We start from the raw sequence: 26,963 nt of genomic DNA on the forward strand, positions 1-26,963 counted from the left end.
TACATCTCTCTCCTCACCCACCAAATTCAAACAAACCAACAGCAACGCCATTGTCGCTCTCTTCACCCAACCAAGTACAACAACCCACGTAATACCCTCAGGTTCCACGATAACACATTCGCATCAGACATGGCCAAAAATTCCTGGATCACGAGACCGCTACGGCATGGCAAGCAGCTGCCTGCACAAACGCTCAGCTCAGCGGCACTGAAACCATTTCTAACAGTCAGATGTGCCACTTCAGTACCCACTTCCATATCAGGATCACCACTTCACTTCTTCACCACCTCAAACACCTTTTCTCACCTACCTCACCCCCTCACAGACAGGCACTGTGCCCACAAAGGCAGCTACACGGTCATGTAACGAGCCGCCCTGCACCGACATTGGCCACAAGTGGGACCCCACACGCACCGAGACACAAGGACAGCACAACCGCTCCATGAGGCACCCTCAGGAACAGACACACGGGCACCACGAGGCGTGTAAAGTGCCAAACCAGAACCAAAACACCCCCGGCCATGAAGACACTCAGGGGCCGGGGGGCAACACGCAGAGATTCCGCAAACAGGAACGCAGACCAAAGGCCGTGGGCCAACACAGGGCCAACAAAAACCCAGGGTGGACTGACAAACCGAAGCAGACACACAGAAAGGGCACGTCAGCAATAAACCACACCACAGGACAAACCAGAACACGCTGTGACCAATTCAAAACCTGAGCGGCACAAACACCTGAAAGAGCCCACAACAAAAGCAGAGCAGCCAGGGACAGACCAGCAATGCCAGGAGGGGCACAGAGGCCGTTTCATCCAGAAAACCAAGGACACGTGGCACACAGTGGACACAGGACCCGCTGCTTCATGGGGGCTACGCATGCCCCACAACCCCCTCCACCCTCACAACACGGCAGCGCACCAGACGTATGGCCACACGCACACACCACAACAAACACACGCCAACACGAGGACACTAAGGGACAGATCCAGTCCCACGGACCCAAACATGATAAACAGCACAGCGGCCAAACGGGAAGATTTTTATACAAAAAAGAGCGGAACAGCAGCCTTCGGGGGGGAGGTCAGGCGGCCACTAAAGACCAACAGCCACAGAGAACACAACGAGCCGCCTACATGTACCAGCAGGGGGCGACACGGAGGGAAACCCACGCCACGGAGCAGAACACGTTCCCACGCTCTGTGAGAAACCCAAACGGAGGGTCAGGACATGGAGCACACAGGGCAGCAAAACAAGCAGACACCTCCCCCGGGCCAACCAAAACACCGCGAGTGACGTTGGGGCACCTCTGCTCCGACACACACAGACACGACGGAGGACACAGGCAGAGAAACCCTGAGGCGAAATCACCACGCTGGGCTCCTGGGCAGGGAGGCAGACGGGAACACGTAGCTCCACGTGTAAAGATGCAAAGGGAAAGAACCTCAAATACAGGGGCTATCACAGGGAGGGACCCGCAGGGCAAACCCAAAAGCACGCACGCTCTAAAAACCCCTCCGACAACCACTCGTACCCCAAGAAAGACGTAACGACACGGACACGGAGGTGGAACGCCAGCAAAGAGAACCGGTCCGAGGCCCGGGCAGAAGCAGCTTCACCAAGGGCCTGCACACAGAACCCGAAGCACTCATAAACAGATGCAACTCTGACACCGAGACACGGCAGAACGACACTCAGAGCCCTAAAACCGCCTCTGCTCCATTACGAGCATCTCAGAAACGCTATGAGGCGCTCAGAGACCGAGAGCCAGACACAGAACGGCCGACGTAAACAACTGGCACTGCACGGATCGCGACAAGGAAAGAGGTGGGCCAAAAAGGGGACGGACACCAAGGTGCCCAAAACCAGCACGATGGGAGAGAAAGACGGCAGCCAGCGGGGTGAGGTGCCTAACGAACACGGGCCAACAAATGCACCAAAATGTTCCTTCACAAAAAAGGGCACAGACCAACGAAACAAGCCACGACCAGAGATGTGCGCTCACAGCTCGGGGCACAGGGACATGACAGGCACGACTGCCAGGGGGGCAACAAGTAAAGGGCCGAGCGAGGACTCAACAACACACGGGTCAAACCGTGAGACAACTGACCGCATTCACGGTTTGGCAGAATGCGAGCGCTGGAAGGAGCCTCTCGAGACTGTCTGCCCCAACCCCCCCGCCACGGCACCTTCGCCTACGCACGGTCCGCACGGGACCACTGCTGCGTGGGATTCGGATGCTCACTGCAGTACAGCACGCTGTAACTCACCCAGATGACGTATTCCTGCACTCTGTAATGCTCACACCAACGATACTTTTCCTCACTTTCCGACAGATAAGCGGGAACGCAAACCAAACCCACACAGACAGCGGCCAGGCACCTCGCCTCCTTTCCCCAAATCCCGACCCGGCCTCTTCCTCGCCCTCAAGGTTCCACCCTGCCTCAGATACAACACAAACATCCTCCCAGGCCCTCCTTCCATGGCTACGGTGTCATGAGAAACATTTCTCCTCTCTCCGCAAAGACGAGCGCCTACCCTCGTAGGCTCACATCTGCCAGAGCATCCTCCAAGCCCCCCCACCGCCTCCTTGCCCCTCCTACGCACTGACAGCCACCCCGCCCACCCCCAAATGTCCCCTCGTGCCCGAGACTCCGCACATTCCTACGACAGCATCTCCCATGTACGCGACCCTTTCCTGCCAACCCCCAAGGGCCGAGGTCTCCGCTCCCCTCCAGTCCTCCCCCGTCACCACTCTCGTGGCCCATCGTTGAGCTGTATTTACGCCCCACACCCCTACACCGTGACCCGCCACCTGCACGCACACCCATCCTCTCCCACTGATGTGTCTCTTTAACACTCTGGCACCTCTCGTCAGTCTACGGCGTATCTCAATTGCTCTGTGGTGCGTCCGACTCGCTCCTTCATCCGCTGGAACCTAAACACGCTGGCCTAAACACGGCCTTCCTCTTCCCGGCGGTCTCCCTCACCAATGGGCCCGTCCCCACTGTCCTGTTAAAGCACCTCTGGCGGCTGCGCCTCGCTGCCGTGCCCCTGCCCAACCTAAAACCCTGCCTGACGAGAACGAACCGTGCGTTAGCCCCCTGCGATCACCCTCACCGCGTGCCCCTCATGGCACCCTGAACTCCTGCGGCCCCGGGGAGCCGGTCTCCTGCCCTCCCCAGGCGGTTGTGCCCACCGTGCTTATGGGGGCACGAGCCACCTTACGGCCCGCTTCCGAACCCGACATGGCACGGGACTCACCCCGAACGGCCATCTCCCGACACAGCGGGGGCCGGACGGTCGCCTGCCTTGGTTGCCGACCGGCTCGAAGAAGAACGTGCCTCCCCTCAGCGTCCGCCCTCCGGCGCCTCCTCCGCCTCCTCGATGCCCCCAACTCGCCGGAACAAAGGACTAATTCCTACGTCCCTTGGGGGACGCAATGAGAAAGGGGCCGGGGAACCGCGGGGTGTGGGGACGCGTGGAGGGGGTGGGCCTTGGCATGATGGCAGCGGTGAGATGCTGCTGCCCTTAACGCTGTCTTCTCTCTCCCTCTTCTCTCCCCTGCACAGGGCCCGGAGCGGTGCACGATGGCGGCAACGCAGCCTCGCGAGCGGCCGCCGGCCTCTGCCTCTGGGACCGCCCTCCTCTCGCCGTCCTCCTCCTCGACTTTTTGATAAGGGAGCGGAGGGTCCCGGGAGGCCCTGCCGCGCCTCTCCCCCGCCCGCGGGCTCGGCTCCGCCCCGCCGCCCCGGGGACTCCTCTCCGTCGGACGAGCGACGCGCCGCCGGGCGGGCGGCGGCGCCGCCGAGCGTCCGAGCACGGCCCCGTCTCTCACGTGCCCGGATCGTTCTCGCCGCCGGTTATGCCCTACGGAGCCCGCCGCGCGCCGCCCGACGACTCCGACGCGGAGCCCTCGGGGCGGGCGCTGCCCGGAACCATCGTCGGAAATGTCCATCTCTTCATCTCGCTAAGCCGCCCGAACCGAAAAAGAGCCCACGGTCACAGCCCCCGACTCTACCTTCGACCCTCTCGCTCCCGAACGTCCGTACTTGCCGCCGAAGCTCCTCCCGAAGCAGCGCCCCCCTCCCGGTCGCCTCGCCCAGACTCTCGCCCAAGGGGGGTCACCCAACACAACTAATTGTGAATCAAGGGACACACGCCTCCTGCTGCTCTTGCTCCCACCTAAGGTCTGACCCCACCTCCCCAAAACAAGCCTGCCTTCCCGACCACACAAGGCCGCGTGCCCGGCAACGTGAGCCCCAGAGCCCTCGGCGGTCGGCTCCGGGCCCACACCTTCTCCTGCACCATCCCCACCTCCACAGCCCCCTGGCGCTGCCGGTGCTCATCGGGGACATTCCTCCTGGCTTCTGTGCCGAGCACCATGCGACCCGCACGGCCGAAGCACGGCACTGCTGACGCCATGTGGAGCTGCTAAACTGTGGCCAAACGCCGGGAGACGAGGCCCTTTCCCGACGCCTGCGACGCTCGCGTCCCTCTCTCCGTGCTGAGGAGGGACGGGGGCCTCTCGCTCCCGGCCTCGAGGTCCGCTCCTCGGCCGCTCTGCGCCTCCCCGATCCGTCCGCTCGCGGTGCCTCCCCCTACCGCTCTGCCGAGCGCCTCCGCTTCCCCGAGGGACGGAAGAAACGCGGTGGCTGATCCCAAACCGCCACCTGCCCCTGCCCGAGGAAAGCCCTACGCGTTTCACCCTGCGGAGGAGGCTCGGGGTCCTTCGCTTCTTGGCTCCGACACGCCAGAGTGGCCGCTTGCCTATCCTCCGGGCCGCGACACGCCTTTCACACCAAATTGGATGCCCCTGGACTCTACCCTGTGCTTTTTCCAGCCACCCAGAGACCTTCCGTCCCCTCCCACGGCATCCAGGATCGTGGGTCCAACGTGCCAAAAAAAAAACCCCAACCAACCCAAAATGGAGGCTCCTGCCCTTGCACCCTGGGTGGCAAAAACCACGTCCGCCGAGGAAGGGGCCGCTCCGGCGCCTGCCCTCTCTGCCAGCTTACCTGACAGGCGGGGATCCGGCACGATGTCGACCGAGAGAGCACGTGTCGCAGGGTCGGTGGTCGCAGCCTGCCTCGACGCCCCGGGCGCCTTCGCCGAGCGATGACTCCTCCGTCTTTGCCTGGCGCATCAACACGGCCCTCCTTCGCTGCCAGCCCGCTCGGGCAAAGTACCCTCTGGGTGACGCACCCCCTTCCCCTCCCTCCCCCCCCCACCCCTCCCCCCCCCCCAGCTCCCCCCATTTCTCCTTCCCCTCAGCAGAAACACAGTTAGCCCCAACGGTGCGGGGCGGCGGACGTGACGCCCCGACGCACTCCGAGGCCGGTGGACCCGGCCCCCCCGCCCCCCCCGGGACACTCCCCCCACCCCGGCCTCTCCGGGTCGGCTCAGTCCCCCTCTCCGCCGCCGGCAGGACGGCGTTCAACTTCCTCGTGCCCTGTAACGTGCCGTCATGAGGCCCGTTGGGACGCTCCGGGAGCGGCCGGGCGGGATGGGGAGGGGGGGGGGTGTCTCTCCGGCCGACGGCCGGTGTTCAGTTTCCGTCGATCATCGTATTCCAAGGGTGGCTATACTACCTGAGATTTGTGCATGTTACATTGTAGTTGTAACCTTTTCTAATTCGGCAAGAATAAGAGATGGTTGTGATTGTGCAGTGTATCAATAAAGTTTGATGAACTTTGTACCTTCGGGGCTTTGTTTCATGGACCCCGCGGGCCGCGGTGCCCACCCCGTCGAGCCGGGAAGCGGCCCGTCCCCCCGTGGCCTCGCCCGACGCTCCGTCGGAATCTCCTTCCCTGGCCCCCGACGGCGACGCTTGGACCACCCCCCCCCCCCCCCGACTGGGGGCACGCGGCCGTCCCTCGCCCCGTCTCGCCCGTCTCCCCTGCGAACCAGCCTCGGTCCCCCGACCGCCGATGAGCACGTACCTGTTCGCAGAGGCCCCGCAGGCCGAGGACGGGCTCGGCACTCGTCCCTTGCCTACGGACGGCAGCGCGGGCCTCCTTCCCGGCATCTTCTCTGTCATCTCGTAAGGACGCCCCCTCCGAAAACTAAACCCGCTCCCGCGCAAAGGACGCCCCCGTGGACGACGCGCTCCTAACGGTGGTTCGCTCCGATGGCTGTCCGATGCCACGCGACATGGCACGGACGAAGCGCCTTCGTCAAGGACTAAGACGGCAAAGGCCGGCAGCGGAAGGAGCCGGGAGCCTCGGCGTCTCCCCGGCATGGCTACCACCTCGTCCTAAAAGTGCAGGGCTGGGGCGGCGGGACGTGCCTCCCGCTCCCTGGAGGACATCGCACCTTTCCTTCCCGTGAACCGGCAACACACGTTCAACGAGCTCCCCTAACGTGGGGCCTGCCGCCACGAGGCTTTGGGACCCGCACCTCGCCGGCCAGCTTGCACGCGAGCAGATAAGAGTCCTTACTTCCCTAGGGAAATACCAAAGCCGACGGCCCTCAGCCATACATCCACGGGAGTCACCGGCGTGACGGGAAGAAGCTGGACACCTCTGGGCGTCGCTTCTGGGGTACCCTGCCCTCAACGCGAGAGGAAAAGCCGAGTCCGACGCTTTATACCAGAAACCCGCCTCAAACGGCCCTGCCCGTGACGGCGGGCGAGCGAACGGCTCCCTCCCGGCACCGCAATGAACTCCGGCAGCTCCCGACATCGCCGACACCTCTGCTGTCATCCCCTTGGGGCGACCCCTGCGGAAACCTAAGTGCTTCCCTACGCCCGCCTGCCTCCTCGGCAGGGACGGCCCGTTACGGAGAGCTGCCCTGCCTCCTCCTGCCGCTCTCCGAGCCTTTCATCCCAGGGGCAAAGCCTCCCGGCGTTGGGCACGGAACAAGCTACGTCCTCCCTCCGTGCTCGCTTTCGCATCCGACCCGTGTCCCAGGACGAGGACCCTCCCTGCTCCCGAGACACAGCCTTACACTTAGCGGTAACTTTAGAGAAAAAAGGATGCCTCGAGCAGCCCGTCTGGACCAGGCCCTTTGCCCTGCTAACTCTGGCACTGCACGCTCCTCTCTCTGACCTAACCATTTCCATTTACAGACGAGAGACAAGGAACCCGGCCGCCTTACCTCCGTACCCTTCCTCGGCTGACGTGACGCGCCCCCCCGAGCGCCTTCTCTCCGGGCGGCCGGTCCCACCGGCTCGGAAGTCCCGAGCCCCGTGGAAAAAACTCTGCCATCTTTTCCCCTGGCAGAGGCAGAGGTCTGTCCTGTCCGAGACGCTTTCTCCTAGAAACCGCAGCCGCCGTAACCGTCAACTCCGGTGAAGAGCCGGGCGCCTCCTCCCGTGCTGTCCTGAGCCGAGGATCTAGAAAGCTGCCTGCGCCCGGCGGTCCCCTGCCTGAGTCCTCGCGGCCTCCACGCCTTCCGTTTTGCTCTCTCCCGCCTCTCGGCTTAAACAAACTCATCGTAGGTTCAAGAAAAAAGTTTAAAAAAAAAAAAAAGCAACGCAAAACAGTCCCGACGACGGTAACGATCGGCTTCCGATCCTACGACTTCGCGCCGAAGGGGCACCCCAGAGGGTACGGTCGAGGCCGAGGACCAAACGCGCCGTGCTCTCCCCGCCTACTCACCAAAGTCTTACCTGCGATGCGCGGTCCCCGCCCGGCTCGTCGGCGACGTCCCGGCAAAGTCTCTCCGAGGCGCTCCCCGCCCGCGGCGACGGCTCGGCGCTCCCGCCCGGCCTCCCTCCCCCAGGGTCCCTCCCAGAGTCCCTCCCCGTCCCCGGCGGCGCGGGGAGAGGGTGCGGGACGGCCCCGTCCCCCGCGCCAATGAGCACCACAACCAGACGGAGCGGCCACATGGAACAATCGTTTTAATGGATTGGCAGAGAGAGACCCCTCGCCGCCCGCCCGCGCCCCCCGCCGTCGGCAGCAGAAAAGGAAAGGAAACCTAAGGGGGACGACTGACGAGAGACCCCAGCCCCGACACACGGCCCGTCGACCGCGTTTCAGCCGACGGCTGGGCCACGGGGGCAGCCGCGTGCCGATCGCTTCCCCCTCTTTTCCCGGCTCTGTCTTTTTTTTTTTTATATATATATATATATATACACACACACACGCAGGCACACATACATACACATACATATATATATATATATAAAAATATAAAACTGAGCTATATAGATATCCCTCCATCCCTCCGTTTTCTTCCTTCCGCCATGAAGGCTCCGGGGCTGCCCGGCCGAAGGCGACTCAGAGAGGCCCCGGTCCCCCTCGGCCCCGCATCCCCAGCGCGCCGAGAGCGGGAAGGCGAGGGGGCGCGGGGACCGAGACGTTCGTCTGGTCGGGGACCGATTCGCGCCGAACTCCGTACACAGCATGCGGTAATGGCAGCGGAAGGACCCCGCTGGGAACCGTGGCTAAAATGCTAACAAACAAAAAAAAATTATATATATATATATATATATATATGTATATTTATATATACTGTATATATATATCCCACAGAAAGATCCAGCGTCTCCCTCCACCTCGATGCACAGCGAACCGTTCGGACGACCGCTTTTCGGGCCGCTTTCAGGGGCGCGCGGCGCTCGGCTCCCTCCTCCCGCGTGCCGGGCTCGCGCGCTTCCCGGGCCGGTCGCCTCCTCGGCCGCGCCGGCTTTTTCTCCCCGCTGGCTCCCCCTCTGCTTTCTCGATTGGGTTTTTTTTAACCTCTTTGTTTTTTTTTTTTTTTTGTTTTTTTTTTTTTACATGTTTCTCCCCCCCCCCCCCCGCCCCCCTCTTTTTTGCATTTCTGTTTTTTAGCGACTAAGAGTTCTAGGCTCGTCTCGGAAAATACAATTAATAAAATTAACCGTGACCCAGAATCCGTTATCGTTCATGACGTCCGCGTGGCTCGACGCCGCTCTCTTTCCTTTCCGTTCGTGGTGGCATGGTTACCGTTGAAGAACTATACGTCTAGATGGACATATATATATATATACACGTATATGTGGAGATATATATATATATATATATATTTTCTGAAACACAAATGGCAGCACGGTCCGTGAGAAGACGGGGAAGTCTCGGCGGAAGAGAAAACGGGCACGTCCGGGCGAGGGCGGCGAAGGGGACCGGAGCGGGGGGGTGGCGCCGCGCCCCGACGGTCCTCCGCGCCGGCCCGCAGCGGCGAACGGCGAAAACGGGGGGGAAAAAGGGGCGGGAGACGAAACGAAATACGGGGCGAACGGAAAAAGACTCGGTCGCGTTGCATCTTCAGCAGGAAGCCTCGGATTTTTTTTTTTTTTTCTTTTTATATCCTTTTCTCTCCTTTCCAAATTCCCGTTGCGTTTTTTCGCGTGTTTTTCCTCTCTCCCCCTCCCCCAGGTGGCCTGGCCGGATACTCTCTCAATTCTTATGATTATTTTCGGAAACGGTGAACATCTTCTCTTCTCCTTCTTCTTCCTCTCCTTTCTGCTTACGGTCGCTACTCCGCGGGCCGGCTCTCGGGTCAAAACTGGCGGGCGAGCTGGGCCAGCGGGAGGGCCAGCAGCCACGCGCGGCCGCCTCGCCGCCACGCGCCGTTGTTCCCGTCGTGCACCGCGCCGGGGCCTGCGGGAAAGGAGAGGAACGCCCGCCCGGTTAGCCGCGAGGCCAACAACCACCGTCCCACGCAAAATACGTTTAAAATACACCACGCGCACGCCGTTTGATCCCCCCGGTTCTGTCGCGGGCGGCGGCATCGCCCCGCGCACCCCTGTCTGCCCTCCAGAGCGAGGCGCCAGCGGCGCCCCGCGGCCCCGCTTCGGCCCCGGGACGCCCTCCCTGAGCGCCGCCCCCTGCTCGTCGCCGCCGACCTGCCTCCTCCAACACCCACTGCCCCCCGCAAGATCGGTCTGGGTGTCCAGCCACGCGTCTAAGGGACGCCATTGATTTTGCCCGACATCGCCCGCGCTTTTTGCCCCCTCTCCGGAGAGGCTCGCCGCCGATACCACGCTCTGCCTGCAGGCCCGGACTGTCTCGAAATGAATGAGATGGGACAAGAAGAGCCCAGCCCAGCCGCGCCTTTGGGGACAACGGAGGTGACAAGCTCATAGCTCACCACGAGGAAAGAATTGGGAAAGGGGCCTGACCCAGCAGCTTTCACCAAAACACCCGCAAGCCCTGGCTCAGGGGAACGCTACATGGAGAAGACGCCTCAGGATGGCGTCCTGGACACCTCCCCTCGTTTTGAAGCCCAACCGGGGCGCCAAGCGCCGTCAACCCCAAGGTCTCCTGCGGGCGGACGTCCTCCGACGCGCTCCAGCCTCCCCCGAACCCCGGCACGGTCGGGAAGCCCCGCGCAAGGATGGATCCGGACGCGTGACCCTCTCCGCGCTACCTCCGTGGCCCTCCCGACGCCTACGAGTCATCCCGACGGCGGACCGCTCGTCCTTCGCGAACAAAGCTGCCTGGCTACGGAACCCCAAAATCAAAACGACCCCAGTCCTGCTGTTGGACCCATAAAATAGCACGGCCAAGCGCCGGCCGCCCTCGCCACGAACGACACCGTAAAGAGGACCGGACGCCTCTCCGCCCCTGCCCGAATCCCAGAAGAAAGGCGCTAGAAGCGTCCTGGGAGGGGGAAGGACCCGTCAAGGCACCCATTGACACGGCCACACGGGGAAAGCGCCCCGCGGAGACCTCCCCGGAGGGGCACGGGAGGCCGGCGGGGAAGAAGCGGGATGGCAGGGCAGCTGGACGAGAGCGAGGAAGCCCTAATCTATCGCTATTTGGGGAGGGGCGGGAGGTCGAGGGACCCGCCGGGATGAGTCGGGGCGGAAGCCGGAGGGGCCCATGGGGAAACAGAGAGGGGGAAGCACTGGCATGGCGGGGGTCCCCGAATTACTGACCTTTCCAGGGTGTCAGAGCGGTAGTTGTCTCTTCTAAAAAATTAAAGAACAAGCGAAAGTTAAGACAAAAGGGCAATGGAAACTGCAGGCTCGAGACGCTTTGCTCAGCCCGCCCTCGACTCGGGGCCAGGAAAAACAAGCGTACGGGGTAGCGAGCGCGATGGCGCCGCCCGAATCGCGCCCCGCGCCTCCGTGCCCACGGTCCCCCCCTTCCGGGAAGAGCGCCGCGGGAGCGCGGACGAGCCGCCTGCAGAACGCGCACCTGCGGGGTGGCCTGGCAAAGCCTGCGCTCGCGCCCCCAGCGAAAAGCAAAGCGCTGGGGCTGCCCTTCGGGCTCTCCCTCGCGCTCCCCCGCTTCCCATCCGGCGCCGGTTCTGAGCCCGTCCCTCTCTATAACCCCACGACGTCCCAAACTGATTTATCGCCGGACGCCGGCTGCTGGGAAGCGACGCCGACCCGATATGCGTCCCATAGCGCCGCAAAACGACGCTCGGTTTCTCCGAGCGCTCCGTCACATTACGGACGGCGCCGAATGAGCCGGTGGGCTACTTCAACAAAGCACTAGTTGACCTCCCCAAAAACTTAAAAAACAGGATTAAAAGATATGCATTGCATTTGCCTCTGTCAGGCAGCCCCAGAAAAGCTCGTGTCACGGTGCCCGCGCGACTTAAACATCTGCTCGTGGGGGGAAAAGACTCCGAAATGCGCACTCATCGTCGAGAAAATGGGCACGCTCCGAAAACTGCCCCCCAAAACCTGACAGGTGAGACCTCTCTCTGGCCCTGGATAGCATGGCCACTGTGTTCAACTTACAATAAATAAAAATGCATTAATCGCCAGACCAAAGGTGCCGGTTGCTTTCGGACCGGCCAGCTCCCCGTAACGCTCGGTGCCTCTAATTACAAGGGGGGTCGGTCGTTCTCAGCGACCCCGGGGAGCCCTGCGCCGCGAGACACGGACCCCCGAGAGTCACGGTCCCCTTGGGTCCGCATCGGTGGGGTGGCCTGGGGAACCATCGTGCCCTGAGGGGGCTCCGTTAATAAAGACCAAAACAATCCTTAGACCAGTGGGGCTTCCTGGATGTGACAGGCAGTCAAAGGACTCCGATTTTGGTCCCCAGTGGGATTCACAGTCAGACCGAGAAAGCTAAGGGGGATCATAAAATAAGCGTGGACGCGTGCAGGACGCCGTGCCGCGGCCCGCCCGATGGCGCCGACGGCTCTGCGGATGCCGAACCGGGGTCCCTCGCTAATTAGGATTTTAAGGTCATAAACCCATAGGGAGCCTACGACAGCGAAGCTCAGGATGCATGCCGGCCTCGGGCTACGGCAGGCGCTGCCCCGAGGCTGCAGGTGCGGACGGAGCCGGGCCCGGGCGGCCCTGTGGTGCCGGAGGGGTCCAACTGCCTAAAATACGGGGTTACTGGGGACAGCGATGACGGGGAAAGCTGCGGGTGAAAAGAACCGAGAGAGTTCCTAGGCAACGCTAATGAGGGCTGAACGGGCCGGTAGAGATGCTAATGTTCGTCAGGTACGGCACGGACTTTTTTTTTTGGCCTGAGCCTCAGGCTCAGTAACGTCCCAGGCGAGCTCGACATCAGCGCTGCTGGCGCTGAGCCGAGCGTCCCAGGTGGGACGAATTCCGCTGCTCAGGGGAACCCGACGTGGATACCGGGGGCGGGTGGCGAGGACAAGCACTCCCTACGACGCCGCGCCCCTCGAGAAAGCCCCGGGTCCTCCCTCTCCCTAGATGCGCCCGCCTGTCCCATGACCTGGAGTTCCCCTGAATCGCCTCCGGCCCTTCTCCGAGGACGGCGAGAAGCGGACGTCGCTTCCCGGGCTCTTCGCACGCCTCCCGTGCCGGCGCCTTAAGCCCCTTGCCGTCCCTGCCCTCTGTGCCTTCCCGCCTCCCTCTGGCGCCATCGTGAAGAATAGAACTGCTCAGCAGGAGCAGAAAACGTCACCCAGAAGGCAACAGAGCCATGGGGGCCGTTACTTCTGGGCGCCATCTCTCCTCCCACCGATTGACGTAGGGAGGGTACCTTCCGACAGAGGCTCTCCTAGGTATCGGTCACAGCGAGAAGACGGAAACCCGCAGCCCGGTCCTAACTTCGCATCAACGACCCATCCCGAACGCCTCTCGACGGCGGCGGACAGGGGACCCGAATCCAGAGCGACCTTTGGAGACTTTCCGCTTTCCCTGGGCTCGCCGGGGCGGTCAGGATCGCTGGCGAAGGCGCCTCTCCCCCGAAAGAGACCCGAGCCGCACCCTCTCCCCCGGCCGACTCCCCGGCGCTACTCACCGTACAGGATCATGCTGGCGTTGGTGTTTCCTAGCTGGTTGGAGGCTACGCAGGTGTAGTTGCCGTAGTCCTGCTCGGAGACGTTGAAGAAAGTCAGTCTGGAGAAGAAGGCTTTGTTCTCCACTTTCAGCCCTTTCTGTCCTTCAGCCAGCCTGGGAGAAAGGCAGAAGGGGAGTAGGGTCACAAACGGCGCCCGCTGTTTCCCGTGACCCACCGTCCCCTGGGTCCCGCCCGATGGCGGCGACGTCGAGCTTGGGGGAATCATTGGCCGTAAAAAGGGAGAAGGGAAGGCACTGGGAGCGATACGGATGCCGGTCTCCCAGGTCTCGTCCCTTAGCAGCCCACCCGCACCCTCCCCTGTCACCCCTCCCCAAGCTCTTACCGCTTGTCGTCTTTGTACCACTGGAAGTCGGCGGAGGGGACGGCGGAGGCTTCGCACAGCAGGATGCCCTTCTGCCCCACCGGCACCCCGGTGCTCTTCGCGTCCGAGATGTACGGCGGGTCTGCGGGGAAGACGGGAGTCCACATCAGACGCCCGGCGGACACTGGCCTCCTCCCGTCCCCTGCCCCTTGCTCCCCGAGCTCCCTTTCGCTGCATTTAGGGAAGAGTCAAAACCATCTCCGAGCCCGTGCCTAGCTCCTGCCGCCCCGGCGCTGGTGCTTGGGGACTTTGGATGGACAGGGACCCCGTGCCGTGGTGCCACCTTCTCTAAAGACTGGAGCCCCTCAGCCGGAGGGGTGGCCGGAGAGGAGTTTAGGAGGGTCATTGCCTCCTTCTCGGACCATTACATATGCGCTTTCTTCCTCGCGCTCTCTCTCCCTCACTCTCTCATTTTTTCTTCAGGAAAAAATTTCCTATTTACTGCTCACTCCTCTCCTCTCCCCAAAGGTTATCAGCACAGCGTCTCCCCATGGGTGTAAAACTTGGGTTGATGGAGACAGCCGAGGAAGAGGCAGAGGCAAAAAAAAAAAAGAGCTCAAAAAGAAAGACAAAAAAAAGGCAAAATGCCACCTGCTCCGAAAACTGCTGCCACCGCCCGCCTCGTCTCCGGGGCCCGAAGGCCGGCTTTGCCCCGCGTCCCACTGCCGAAGAGGGGGCGTGGTGACCCCGTCCCCGCCCCCTGACGGCCCCCGAGGTACTCACAGTTGACGGTGACTTTGACTCGCTGGACGACGGGCGCCGCCACGTCGTTGGAGGCGCTGCACTCGTACTCGCCCGACTGCTCCCGCGTGATGCCCGTGATCTCCAGGTACTCGTCCTCGCTGATGAAGCCCACGGCTGCGGGGGTAGAGGGAGAGAGCCTTAAGCGACGGGGAGGCACGCCGCCCGAGGACGCCCTCCCTGCCCCAGACGGGGACGACTTCCCCCCCTCCTTTCGTTTACATCTCCCCGTCGCATCTCCCGCGGCCGAGAGGCTGTAATTACTGTGCGGAGCGTCTCCGAGACCAGTGTCGCACTTAATATTCCTATAAATTTTAAACGGTACTCCTTGGTACGTATGTGTGGCAATTGGTGTCATATTTTAATTAGGCTTGCCCTACACCATCTGAAATTAATAATAGCTCGAATTACCAGTGTAATTTATAAATTAACATCGCTGCGGCATTAGGAAATAAATTAGCTCCGGACAGCTGTTTCTAGAAGCCAGCGCCAGCGGCCTAGAGGCCGAAAGCGGGTCCCCCGTCCCTGCTGGACCCAAGCAATCCCCACGCTCGCCCTCCCTTCCCGCCCGGCGTGACCCGATGGGCCGCGGCTCGCCGTGCTCCACCGGTCAACCGTATGCGTCTCGCTCCTAACGAAGGCGCGCACAAATAGACACATGGGAGGCTCCCGTCGGGGCACGCGCCGTCTGCATCCCACCGGCTGATATTTTTATAGCGTCTCTTGCCGAGGCACAGAAATAGCGAGCCGCCCGCCAAGGAGGCCGTCCAGAAAGCACGCGGACCCGGCGCCGATGCTGTTCCTGTAACGCCCGCCGCTGATTTCCCGGGGGCCGCTACTGTCGCCTCAAACGAGCGCTAATACGCTCAGCCCAAATGAAATCACACCTTGGCTCTCCCCTGCGCCAGACCGCAAGGCGGCCCCGGGACTCGGCGCATCTGCCGCTCGTCCCCGGGGACGGGGACTCGGCCGCTTCCCCGGGTGGCCTGCTCCAATGTTTGACTGCTCTTTCCGTAAAGAAATTCTTCCTAATGTCTGAGCTAAACCTCCCCTGGTGCAACTTGAGGCTGTTTCCTCTCTATCGCTAGTTCCTTGGGAGAACAGACCGACTCCCACCTCGCTACAACCTCCTTTCATGCGGTCATAGAGACTGTAAGACCTCCCCTCTAAATATCGTTTGGAAAGGCACAAATTGCATCGTTACGTCTGCCGGGCCTTCGGTGCTGTGCGCTGCAAAAATAAGGAGAGAGCGGGAAAAAAAATTTCCCTTTCATGGTTGACCTAGAATCAGCTTCTCTGTAGCACAGCGCTGCCTGCTGATAAAATAACGACACGGCCGGCGGCCTTCAGACGCTCCGTGCGCAAACCCGCCTGCGGATCCTGTGAAGGCTCCGATAACGCTCCGCTCCCGAACTGACCGAAGGCCCTTCCCCGAGCGCGCCGGACTTAGCTCTCGCCTTAGCCGAGACGTAGCGTCCGTCCCCGTTTGATCCCGGGGCAAAGCGACTCGAGTTCGTTTCGTTACCCGGCAAAAGACTTCATTAAAGTAACTGCGAGGGTCAGCCCTCCGCCTGCAAAAGCTCAGGAAATTCAGAGGCGAAGGCTTCCTCCGTGCCGGCATAGAGCTCGAGTCCTTGGTACGCACAGCGATCGGCCGACGGAGAGGCGAAGAGTCCGGGGCTTTGGGCTACGGCGCGCTGCTCGTCGGCGCGCGCTGGGTTTCGGCCGTGGCCCGTCGACCCTGACGCGCGGAGCCCGCCCCGGACCAAAACGGGACGCTTGCGCCACGGCCAACGCCTGCTTTTGCCCTGAGCTCGACCTGGTATTACTCAAGCCAAGATAACCGCAGGGATAGCGTTAGGAAGATCATTCCTGCTAGAGGCTCAGGCCAGGTCCCGCTTCCTTCGGACCTGCTGCAGCATCTCAAGGAATAAGGGGTCACAGGGCGAGCGGGTCGCCCGACGCGTCCCCCATCCCCTCCTGTGCGACGGGAAAAGCGGGTCCATAAAGCCGCTTCTCTTAGCAACTCGGTCTCTGCGTTTTGGACTATTTGTAGTGGGAAGTCTTGTGGACAGCTGGACAAATCGCATTCACGAGTCACTGCCAGAAATGGAAAAACAAATAGGCGGGACCCAGGGATAAGGGCCGGGGTTAAGCGAACGTGATCTGTAAGCGCGGACCTCGCTGTACGGAAAGTGCCCGGGTGCCCACGTCGCCGTGGCTGCCGGGCTCCCTTGGGGCTGGTGAGGCGTGGCAAAGACGTTCATCTACTCGCTGGGTCATGAGATGACATGGAGGCCGCTTTGGGCAAAGCTCCCACGGGCCTAGGAGTGAGGCGAGCCCCAGCTCCGGTTCTGGATGGGGATTACTTCTCCAACCGGTCTCGCCTGGATCGGGCCCTTTTGGCATCACGTCGTTTGCCAGAGACGGGAGCTAAAGCGACGTGACGAGCGCCCGACGGCCGCAGTCCCTGCCTCTAAAAGCGCCGGGAGCTTGGAGACGCTCCGTGGGGGCCGACCTGGGGCCTTGCGGCTCCGCGACTCCCCCGGAGGTATGAGTCTGGCTCTGCCTAAATTGATGGTGGAAGCTTTTCAAGGCTGTCTCTGCTCAAGCACAATTAGGAGCTGAAATATCACAGGAATTAATGGGAGAGCTCTCTCGTCTCCTCAGGAGCTAGAAAACCAGCACAGCCAGCACCCATCGTTATTATTATTAATACCCTTAATATCATACAGGCCAGAAATGGAACAGCCACGGACGAGGCAAAAGCCTAATTGTTGCTCATCGGCCGACAATGACGAACTAACCTGGCAAGAGCCAGGGAGATGGAAAACTAGAACCCAAATCTGCCCTCTCTGCTGACGGGAGCCTGCGCATGGACCGCCGCGTGCCGCTTAGGACTCGCTCTGTCGAACCCGCGACTCTGCGGATCTCCATAAAAAACCTCGGGGAAGGGAAAGCACGAGCGCGAACGAGCAAGGGTGAAAACGTGGCTCGGAGCTGTAAAACAGCCAGGACAGACTCGATGCATAACGAACGGCCCACGTTGGTAACCGAGTCGGGGAGGTCCGTGGCGTTTGGGAGCCTCGGGCCGGAGGCGGCGGAGCTGCCCAAAACGCAGAGCTATAAATAACCAAGCGATGTCTCTCCCATGGCGCGGATAAGCCGCCGTGGGGACATTAAGAGAGATTGCCATCGACAAGCTAGCGGCCCGTACTGAACCCCTGCACCTCGGACCGGGGAGAGCCGTCCCAACCACCCAGGACTGCGCTATTTCCTAAGGCTCGCCCTCGGCTCCCGGCGCCCAAAGTCCCGTGGCCAGTTCCGAGGCGCCGCCCTGCCTTCTACGCCGTGCCGCCGCGGCGTTTGCCGGGTGCCGATCCGGGATCGGCCTGAGAAGGAGAATATTTTATGGAGATAATTTTATTAAAATGTTTACAACAATGCAGATATCGACATCGCGCCTCGATCGATAGCACAATTTATTGTCCTTCAAGGTGAACATTAAGCCAAGCTGCCCATTAGTCAATATTTACCTCCAAGGTCTATAAATCTTTATACGGGCTTCAGCGGATGTTGACAGCGGCCGATTCCAGATAAGTAAAAGTAAGAGCGTGAAACATTGCTCCTTTTGGAGGTGAAATAGTAACTAGTTAATTACAGTCCCTACAGCGATTCCGAACTATCAATTTATGGCTACTCCCGGCAATAAAAATTACCATTGCGCAGACTACCGGCTCCGAGCGACGTGCTAAAACCGAGAGCCGTCTATTGCAAGCGTCGCTCCGATGCGGTAGCGATTGTTGCCCAAGAATCGTCGAAAGTACATAAATAAAGTGCACAAAGGCAGGAAGACCGAATCGTCTGCGCCCGAGACCCGCTTCGCCTCTCCTCGGCCGTGGCGGCGGGCCGAAAAGCACGGTGGGGTGGGGGGCGATTTCGCAGGGTCACACCGGCATCTCGGCTCCCGGCATGCGGAGGAGGAGGCGGCGGGAGGTGTCGCCCCAAAATTAGGCTCTTGAAGAAGCTCAGGCAGCCCCAGTGAAAGGGGCAAAAAGAGCCGAGGCTGCCCGCAGTACACGGCCTGGCCACAGATGGCAGGAAGCGCCTGCTTCGCCTGTTATGAATCGCCATTTCCCGCTCCCGACGGCTCAGTGAACGCGCGCAGAACAAAATTTAGGCAGTTCAGAAATTCCCTTTCCCTTCCCATCAGGCGAACCATACCAGTTGGGGCGGCTTCCCCTCTCTGCAGCCCCTCTTTCCAACCCCCCGGTGCTGGCTTAATGCCCCCCCATGCTCCAGCAGAGAACAATTGGGGGTAATTAACCTGCTGGAAATCGTCCAGAGCAATCATTAAAAAAAATGATTTTTTTTTTTTTTTTTTAAGATTACCCTATCGACCCAGGTAAGCACAGCACGCTGCTCTCAGGAATAGCACGTCCCTGTACCGCAGGCCCGTTTCTGCCTGCGACCCCCCTAGAGGAGTGATCCCTTTAGAAAGCCCGCCTACACGACCACCGGCGTTGGGCCGAGGCGGGGTACAAACCCCCTCCGCTTCATTTCGCGCGAGCCTTTGGAAAAAGGACCGTGAGCCCGGAAACGATCGCGCGGCACATCAAAGACTGCAGCCTGCTAACGTGGGGCCGAGCTTCTCTCTTTTTGATGTTTCACGACGACAGGGCAAGAAATGTCCCCTCTTACGTGGTTTCCCATGTCAATTAGCACGTTTCCGTGCCCCAACGTCACGCCAGGCCCCGGGGGATGGCGCTCTCGCTGCCGGGCTTCTGCGCGGCGCTCGGGGCCGCGGGAGCTCCCTCCGCTGCCGCGGCCTGGGGTCCCTGCTCTTCCTCACGCCCCAGGGGTGGCGACCGTCCCCCGTTGTGCCCAGCGTCAGCGAGGAGAGGGGAAATAATCCCATTTTCCTTGCTCGCACGCGTCATTTAACTGGAATCGGCAGAGCTTTCGCGGCCGACTTTGCTCCGCGCCCTGACGCGTGGCGGCGTGGGCCGCGAGGGAGAGGAGGGCTGCGTAACGGGGCCGAGTCCTCCCGGCCGCCCATTAGAGAGCCATTGTGAGGAGTTTTTAGCTTAAAAGTCCTTGAAAGTTTCCCACTGTGACTCGTCAAACAAGATCTTTCTCACTTTTCCTCTCTTCTCCGCTAACAATATTGATACTCATTTCTTTTATTGAAATCTATCTGCCGCCTGTTCTATTAAAGCCACTTGAGTGGCAGCTCCTATTCTCCGCGAGCCTGCAGCCCATCTATTCTCCAGACAATGAGATACAAGCATTCTATCTTCCATTGTGCTTCCCGGCCTTCGGCTCTCAAATCTTCCATCTCAAAAAGGCACGTCAGAGACGCCTCCGTGCAAAAGATCGGGATCCCGATCCCGCACGGGGGCTTCCCGGCGGCCGCCGGCCTCGCTGCCCTCTCTCTCTCTGGGCGAGCCTCTCCGGGGAGATGCTGACATGGTACCCGCGCTCCCTTGAGGACGCTTCTCCCCCGTCCCCTACGTGCAGCCCTTAAACACGGTTCGGCAACGGCGCCCGCACGGCTCGCCGCTGCCGGGATGTTTGCCCACCTCCGACGACTTATTTGTTACCGCAAATAAAAGAGAAGCATTAAACCTTTTGTTTGCGAGAAGTAGTTCCTTGGGAAATACAAGGATTATGGAAATTAATATTTAAAGACACAAAACAAAACAACTCTGGGACCAACCACCCTTGAACGAGTCAGGAGCGAACAAGTCGAATAAAAAATGAGCCCTTTCGTTTCGGTGCGATGGAGAGCCGGGCTAGCTGGGAGGCGGCTCGGGGGCTTGCCAAACCGGCGGTGACTCTCCTTCGACCTCTCCCGGCCCCTGCCGCCTCCCGGGGTCTGGCGAGGACCCCGAGCAGCAGCAAAAGGTGCAGATGGCACGTGCCACCCCGTTAGAGCACGTCAGCGACAGCTCCGGATCACAGAGCACCTGATCGGTGTCGGATCTGTAGCAAAGATGGGGCTACGGCTCCTTCAAGGGCTGCTTTTCTTCGTGATACCCACAAGCACGGAACTGGACAGCTTCCTCCTCCGCCCTGGGGTCCACCCGCTTGGAGGGCGAGGCGGCGGCCCCCGTGGCGGCGCCGGGAGGGACAGACAGTCCTAGAAGCGGGAAGGCGTGCAAAAGGCACGTGAAAACCAAACACGAAGGCTCCAGTGGAGCCAAGCCCTCTCTGGAGCGTTACAGATGACGCGACATCTCCCGGCGGCTCCATGCTCCCGCTCGAGCGCCGACGCCGCTCTCGGGGCGCCCGACGCGCTCTTCTTCCAACCCTCTCACCGCAGCCTCTAGCCAGACCCGGACGAACCACCCAACGAGAAGTCCTCTCTCCTTTCTTTCCTTACGCGTTCTTCCTCCCCGTCATTTTTTCGCCGTTGCCGCTCGCAAGGTGAGAGAGGACGGCGTCGCCAGAATGAAAGATTCTCCCGCGTGCCCTCTCCCGGCGGCGGCCCTAATTCATTTTTCATGGCCCCTCGCAGCGACAAAAGCCGCCGCTTCTCTCTTGTAAGCGTGCGCCGTGCAATAAGTCAAAGCTGATGCGCATTTTCCCCCTGGGTGCCGAAGCCGTGCTTTTGATTTAATTTGTCCCGTTGTTTGGCGCTGAGCCTTTGCCAGAGAGTTCCTTCGGAGAGGCGGCTACGTACGGAGGGGCCGCCTGACAGATGGGGTACGGTGGGTAGTGTTTAAATAATTTGCCGCAATGATACACCGAGATGTTGGAGAGTGACAGATGCCGACGGAGAAAATCGCTCGGGCGAACGCACGCGCCCCGTTCGCGGTAGCGGCGCTCCTCGATTAAATCCCGCCCTGACTCCCCTTTGCCAGAGCCCGTCCCGTTTCGGGCACCTTTCTCGCCATCCCTCGGCGAGGAGAGGCCTGGCACGGGGCAACACCTACCCATGATGTGCAAGAGTCCCGCAAAGCGCCCGAAAAATAACCGTCCCAGAGAGCTGCCATGTCCCTTCCCGACCAACCGCCCCTGCCTGCGACCGGCATCGCTCTGCAGGCGACGGCGTGCCCGTCCCCTGCCAAACTCAAGGCTCCCCGCTTTCCTCCGGATCGCTCGGAAAACTGGCTGCTGGCGGCCGGGACTGTAGGATCCCTCTGGCTGCAAGTTTCAACCCAAAGGCTTTCTCCATCAGCCCAGCTCTTAAGAAGCAATCGCCATCCAAAGTGTTAAATGGCTGTAACCTCAGTTAAGCTGTATTTCAGCCACAGCAGGAAAATATCCCTAGGACGGGAAGCAAGTGGCATAATGGCATTAGAGTGAACAAACGAGCACCAAGTGCCGGCTAAACCCATCCCCAGCGATGGCAAGAAGTCGTGGGGATCCGGGAAACTTTCCCATATCCCTCCACATGGCTCCCAGCGAGCCCGGACTAGCGCTTTCTGCTAACGGGGCCTATTTTCCTTTCCCCGGGACCCCCCGACCCCTCTTCGCCCCCCGGAGCCGTTCGAACGGCGGCAGGGTGAAGCTTGCCGTCGCCTCTCCATCATCTTTAGCCCGTCTTTATTTTTTCAGACACGCTATTTTCCAGCCCAGTGGCTTTACTCTGTCCCTCATGTTTTATGGCACTGATGTCTCCATTTCTGGAGGATCATTCGCAAGACTGCAGCTTAGTCGGAGAAGCCAGGGAAAGATAGGGGTGGCAAGATGGACGGGCTCGGCACGGCTGGGGGGCGCGGGGGACCGGCGAGGACACCGGTAGCCTGGGGAGGGGAGAAGGGGAGCCGGGGGGCCGTGCCGGGAATTGCAGGGATAGGTGACGCTGCCCTCGGGCCACGGGGAGGGAGTGGCAAGAGGGAGACAAGACAACGGGCCAAGCCCCCTCGCTCGAGCCCGTCGTTCCCTCTCCAGGCCTCCTGTGAAGGTACCGTCCTCTCCTGTGAAGGTTATCCCCCCGCTACGGTTGCCGGGAGGGCGGCGAGAGGCATTGCTCTGCCAGGGCAAAGCCATTTTAAATAACAGCAGCGTATCACAGGAAGGGGAAAAACCCATGGGCTACGGCACCGCTCTGGCTTTAAATTATGCTGTAGGAGGATAAAAATAAAAGAGAGGAAGACAGAGAGAGAAAGACCAGGAGGAAAAAGAATTGCCATTGTTTTACCAAGCAGATGGGAAAGTTCAGGGGATCAGAAAAAGACTATTATTATCTTGACTCGACCGAGAGAAGATGGGAAAGCAAGAGGCATTTTTTTCCCCTGCGGTGAGGAATGCCGTGGCAGAAGTCACTTCTGCAAAGACTCGGAAGGAAAGGGTGCCATCGGCTCCGGGTGGCGTCTGGGTTATCCCCATGGCCTGGGCGCATCCCCGGGATTCGGCTTTCTGTCCCCTTCCCCCTGGCGCCGCATCACACGCCGCTGCCCGCCCCGACTGCCCAAACTCCTGCTGCCCTGCCCCAGAGCCACCGTTCCATTTGATACAAGCCATTGAGGAATACACTGAACACGCAACAATTCTCCTCACTTTTCCCGCTGGCCACGTAACCACGAGCAGAACATGGTATTTTTTCCCCCCAGTCGATGCGACGAGCCCTTTTTCTGCGTGTGCCACGGTGCCTGCAACTCCGGGTCTATTCCCTGCTGTTCTTTAGCTGGGTACGGGGCAGCCCCGACCAGCTCCGGCTCCTGAGCGCGTTTCGGCTTCTCGCCCGTCCCAGCAGCGTTTCTCGGCCTCACCAGAGAGGAGAAAACTCTCTTTCTACCCACGTCCAGGCCAGGCGAAGGGCGCAGCCCCAAAGCCCGCAGCACTAGCCGAGCACAGACACCAACAACCCGTTGACAAAGCGGAGCTGATGCCGGTGCAACCTCTTCCCTGCCAAACACCGAGGTCACAGGACAGGGAAACGAGCAGCGGGAGGGTGGGTCTGCTCCGTCGGAGCGTCCTTCGCCCACCGCGGCCCTCCTTGCAGCCGGTCACTCGGCCGCTCCCTGACTTTCCTCCCTTTCCCTCCGGTACATTTTGCAGGGTTTCCGTCTCTCCCCGCATCCCTCCCCACCTTTCTCTGTCCGCCACGTGGTCCCGCTCTCGGTCCCCGGACCTCGCCTCGTCACCTTTCCTTCTCTGCACCCACGCGGCGCCGGGACGCGGAGAGGGGCTGGCAACCTGCCCTGCCTAATCCTGCGGCTACCGACTCCTCGGGCGCTTAATATTCACGACAGAGAGAAACATTTCACGGCGAATTGGACGCACATTCAACTGGAAATGGAAATTTTATGACTCTTCTCACTCTGCGCCGCAGATTACACCAGCTGAGAAAACATGGAAGCAAATGAACAACCTGTGAACTGTAAAGTATATTAATAATGAAATCACAGCCCGGGAAATGAAGGCTTTATTCTGTTTATATTCTGCTCCATTAATAGAGAGCGCTCGCGCTAGCTCCGCCCCATTAGCCGGCAATCTGCGCCGAGGAAGAGCGCGAGGACGCTTCCTCCCTGCGCCGATCGCTCCCGCCGCCCGCTGGCCGGGCTTTGAGCACCTCCGCCACCTCTCCGGGCACCCTTCCCACCCTTCATCGCCACGGCCCGTCCCTCTGGGGATGGAGGTGCCCCGCTCGGGTGTCCGCAGCCCCGAGGCCACGCCAATGGCTACGGGAAAGCGGCGGCAGACCGAGCGGGGCTCGGGCAAGTGACTAGTTTGGTGCTATTCCCCGACGACCAGCCCTGCCCTCGGCTCGGCAGACCTGGGCCGCACACGAGGCCGCCCGGCCGGGCTCCCTCTCCTCCCCAAAACCGACTGCGGCGGCTTATGCAAAGCACATCACGGGAGCTAAAACGAGCCAGAGCTGAGTTTTCTATAGCTGAAGCGACCCGGTGTTGACAGAATGGGGACGCGTTTCCACAGCTCAGATTTTTATAATACTACCTCAGGGGAGTCGCTGGCAAAGTTTGGCCCAAATATAATTAGTTTGCACAGCTATTAGGGGCTGATAAAAGGTTTTAATTTGTGTGGAGATCTCTCGAATCTCAGACACTCCTGTCCCTTGCTCTTCCCCACGCCGGCCGAACAAAAGGCGGGTCCCAGGCAGGGAGCGAGCCGCCGACACGAAGCCACACGTTTACCGGGGAAGGAGGGAGCCACGCTCGGCGCTGAAAAAGGGATGGAAAATCCCGCAAGCCGACGCCTCCGGCGTCTTGGGTTTTGTCCGCCTCCTCCCGCCACGCCAAAGAAAGAGCTACCGTATCCCCTTCTTCCCGCAGGCAGCCGAGGTGCTGCTGGGAGTGGAGCAAGGATGCCGGCGCTGCGTCTCCGCGCAAAGCCGGAGCGTGGGATGCTCGGGATGGGGGCGGCGAGGGCGTTATCCCGTGCAAGGGAGCGAACAGAAACTTCCCCGCTGCCCTAACCTGGTCCCGCCGCCGCTTCGTGCACGCTCTGCCTCTGGCAAGAGGGAAAGCGTGACATTGCAGAGCTATGTTTAGGGAACTCGCTGACGCCAAGAGGGTTTTTGCCCTCCCCCTCTCCTTTTCTTAAGGGAAAGACACCGCCTCAGTTGTAGCGGGTAGGGGTCTTGTTATTTTCGTATGCAGATGCATATTTTAAAGGCGGCTGTGCCAAATATGCAAACAAATCAGCTCAGAGACTTCATTTCCACCACACGGGGAATCAGAAATATTACTTTTAGATATATATATATGTATACACACATACAAGTACATCATCTCCCATCGCTTCGAAAGAACGGGAGGAACAAGGGCACATCAGCGGAAGGGAAACGCTGCACGGAGCTACTCACGGCCGAGCGCCTCGCACGTGGCACGCTAACCGTGTTTACGTCGCTCCTCGAGGAAAGCAAACCCCGGAGGCTGCGATTCAATGCCACCGCATCCTGGCTCCCGCCGGGCCGGATCCCACCCCCGTGGGAGCCGACGGGGAAGCTGCCGGCGCTCGAGGGGCTACATAGTCACCCTGCTGCCGGCAGGACCCCGCGGCTTCACAAGGCACCCCCGGCAATGCCGGCTGCCGGCTTCTCCTTCGCCACGACCACGCACAAAACCAGCGTCCGTCCCGAAGTCCCGCGACCTCTTCCTCGGCACCCGAGGCGGGCCGCCGGCGACCCTTCTCCCCGCCGATCCGTCCGGCACGCGCCGATTAAGCGCGCATCAAACGAGTGGCAGATTTACAGGTTAACAATGATTTAGTGGAGTGCACCGCAGCCAAATTAATGCCGGCTATAATGTAGTTTACCTCATTAAACAATGCACACCAAGATCCTGTCTGTTGTAAAACAATTGGTCTCTGAAGCCTAGTGTTCATCTTCCAGGGTTGCTGGGAGATAATAAATGGGTAATATTCCGGCGATAATGGTAATGGAGTCACGGCTCAGAGCTAATATTATGGCAAAGCAGTAATTATTTCAACAGTAAACAAGGGGACGGTTGAGCTGCCGACAGGATTGGAACCGGTTGAAATGCTTCAGTTAATTCAGCCGGAGCCCAGGCCTGTGACTGCCTCCCGGAAGGAGGACGAGGCGCTGGGCACCGAACGAGTCGGACGAGCCTCCGCGAGATGCTCGGTCGCCACGGGATCGGGGGGACGCGCGCAACGAGGCGACCGATGAACCCGGTGCTGGCTCCGGGCTCCGTCGTGGAGGCACGGTAGGAGGACTCGCCTCCCTTCTTTGAGACGCCGCCACAGACATCTCAAAAGGAGACGAGAGACGGCGCAGAAGCGCGAGACCCAGGACCAACGCAGAAGCCGGCTTACACGAACCGTCCCCTCCCTCCGAGAGCTACAGCCCCATTAAAAGGACCAGCAGAGAGCTCGGCTCTCTGGTCTTAAGTTAATTAGGTGACTCGAGGCAGGTTAAAGGGAGCGATCTCGCGGGACGCCGAGCCGGCACAGATTTTCCCGCTCGAGCTGATCCCCTTCCTCTCTGCGCCTCCCAGCTGGGCTTCCAGATCCCATGCCCGACCTACAATTATCCCCTGCCTCTTGTTCAGAGAGAATGCTGGAAAGATGAAGACAGCAAGCGATGTGCTTAACGGACAAACCTCTGCGGGGACGAGCAACTCTTCAGGCTGGATTTTTTTGGCAGTTGCTTGTCCTCTTGTTTTAAACCCCGCCAAGAGCCAGAGAGAATCAATATATCCAAATACACCAGACTTCTCCCAGAGTCCCTTCGCTGGTTTGCTGCTGATGTATAGACAGATGATCTCATGAGACCTCTGCCACATTAGGCCACCGTGTCTCATCTATCTTAAGTGCGTATACGAGCTGTGATTGCTACCGCGTCCGAGCGCCTCACGTCTTGAATGCATTTCTCCTCCCCATCAGTCCTGCGAGACGAGGGACTGCCGTCGTACCTCTTCCAGGGAGGACGCGGAGGGCCGCGGAGGTTAAACGGACCCGTCGCCGAGGATATCGGGAATGTGTCTGCCCCGTCTCCTGCCTCTGCCTCGCGAAGCGCCGAGGCGGCGCCTACCCCACAAATCCCGGACTCGGCTCGGGGCCGCGGCTCCGCACAGGCTCTACCTTTCGGCACGCAGCCTAATCCCGAGATTAACCAGAGATTCCCGCTATAAAGACCTCTCGATCAGACCTCTTCCGAGTAAATACACCATCGAGCCAAAGCGTAATGTTTTCCTACCCTGGCAGCCGCTGTCTTAAGCCTTA

General features: G+C 60.5%; 2 protein-coding genes across 4 annotated transcripts in view; one reads left to right on the forward strand and one right to left on the reverse strand.

Moving 5' to 3' along the window:
* LOC104350293 (opioid-binding protein/cell adhesion molecule homolog) overlaps positions 1–4,415 on the forward strand; it is a 285,972-nt gene extending 281,557 nt beyond the window's left edge. The window contains exons 8-9 of the mRNA XM_086476882.1: positions 3,569–4,040; positions 4,322–4,415. Coding sequence (XP_086333008.1) covers positions 3,569–4,040; positions 4,322–4,415 — 566 coding nt within the window. The remainder of the gene's footprint in view (positions 1–3,568; positions 4,041–4,321) is intronic.
* A 5,046-nt stretch (positions 4,416–9,461) lies between these two features.
* The window catches only part of LOC104353049 (protein CEPU-1), a 343,691-nt gene continuing 326,189 nt past the window's right edge, over positions 9,462–26,963 (reverse strand). For 2 of the 3 annotated variants that reach the window (XM_086477000.1, XM_086476999.1), the window contains 5 exons: positions 14,289–14,423; positions 13,527–13,647; positions 13,145–13,296; positions 10,843–10,875; positions 9,462–9,562 (listed from right to left, as the gene is read on the reverse strand). In XM_086477000.1, coding sequence (XP_086333126.1) covers positions 9,462–9,562; positions 10,843–10,875; positions 13,145–13,296; positions 13,527–13,647; positions 14,289–14,423 — 542 coding nt within the window. The remainder of the gene's footprint in view (positions 9,563–10,842; positions 10,876–13,144; positions 13,297–13,526; positions 13,648–14,288; positions 14,424–26,963) is intronic. The other variant, XM_086477001.1, reaches the window with a different exon arrangement.

Source organism: Leptosomus discolor, chromosome 22, assembly GCF_034619465.1.
Source record: "Leptosomus discolor isolate bLepDis1 chromosome 22, bLepDis1.hap2, whole genome shotgun sequence".
Taxonomy (NCBI): domain Eukaryota; kingdom Metazoa; phylum Chordata; class Aves; order Leptosomiformes; family Leptosomidae; genus Leptosomus; species Leptosomus discolor.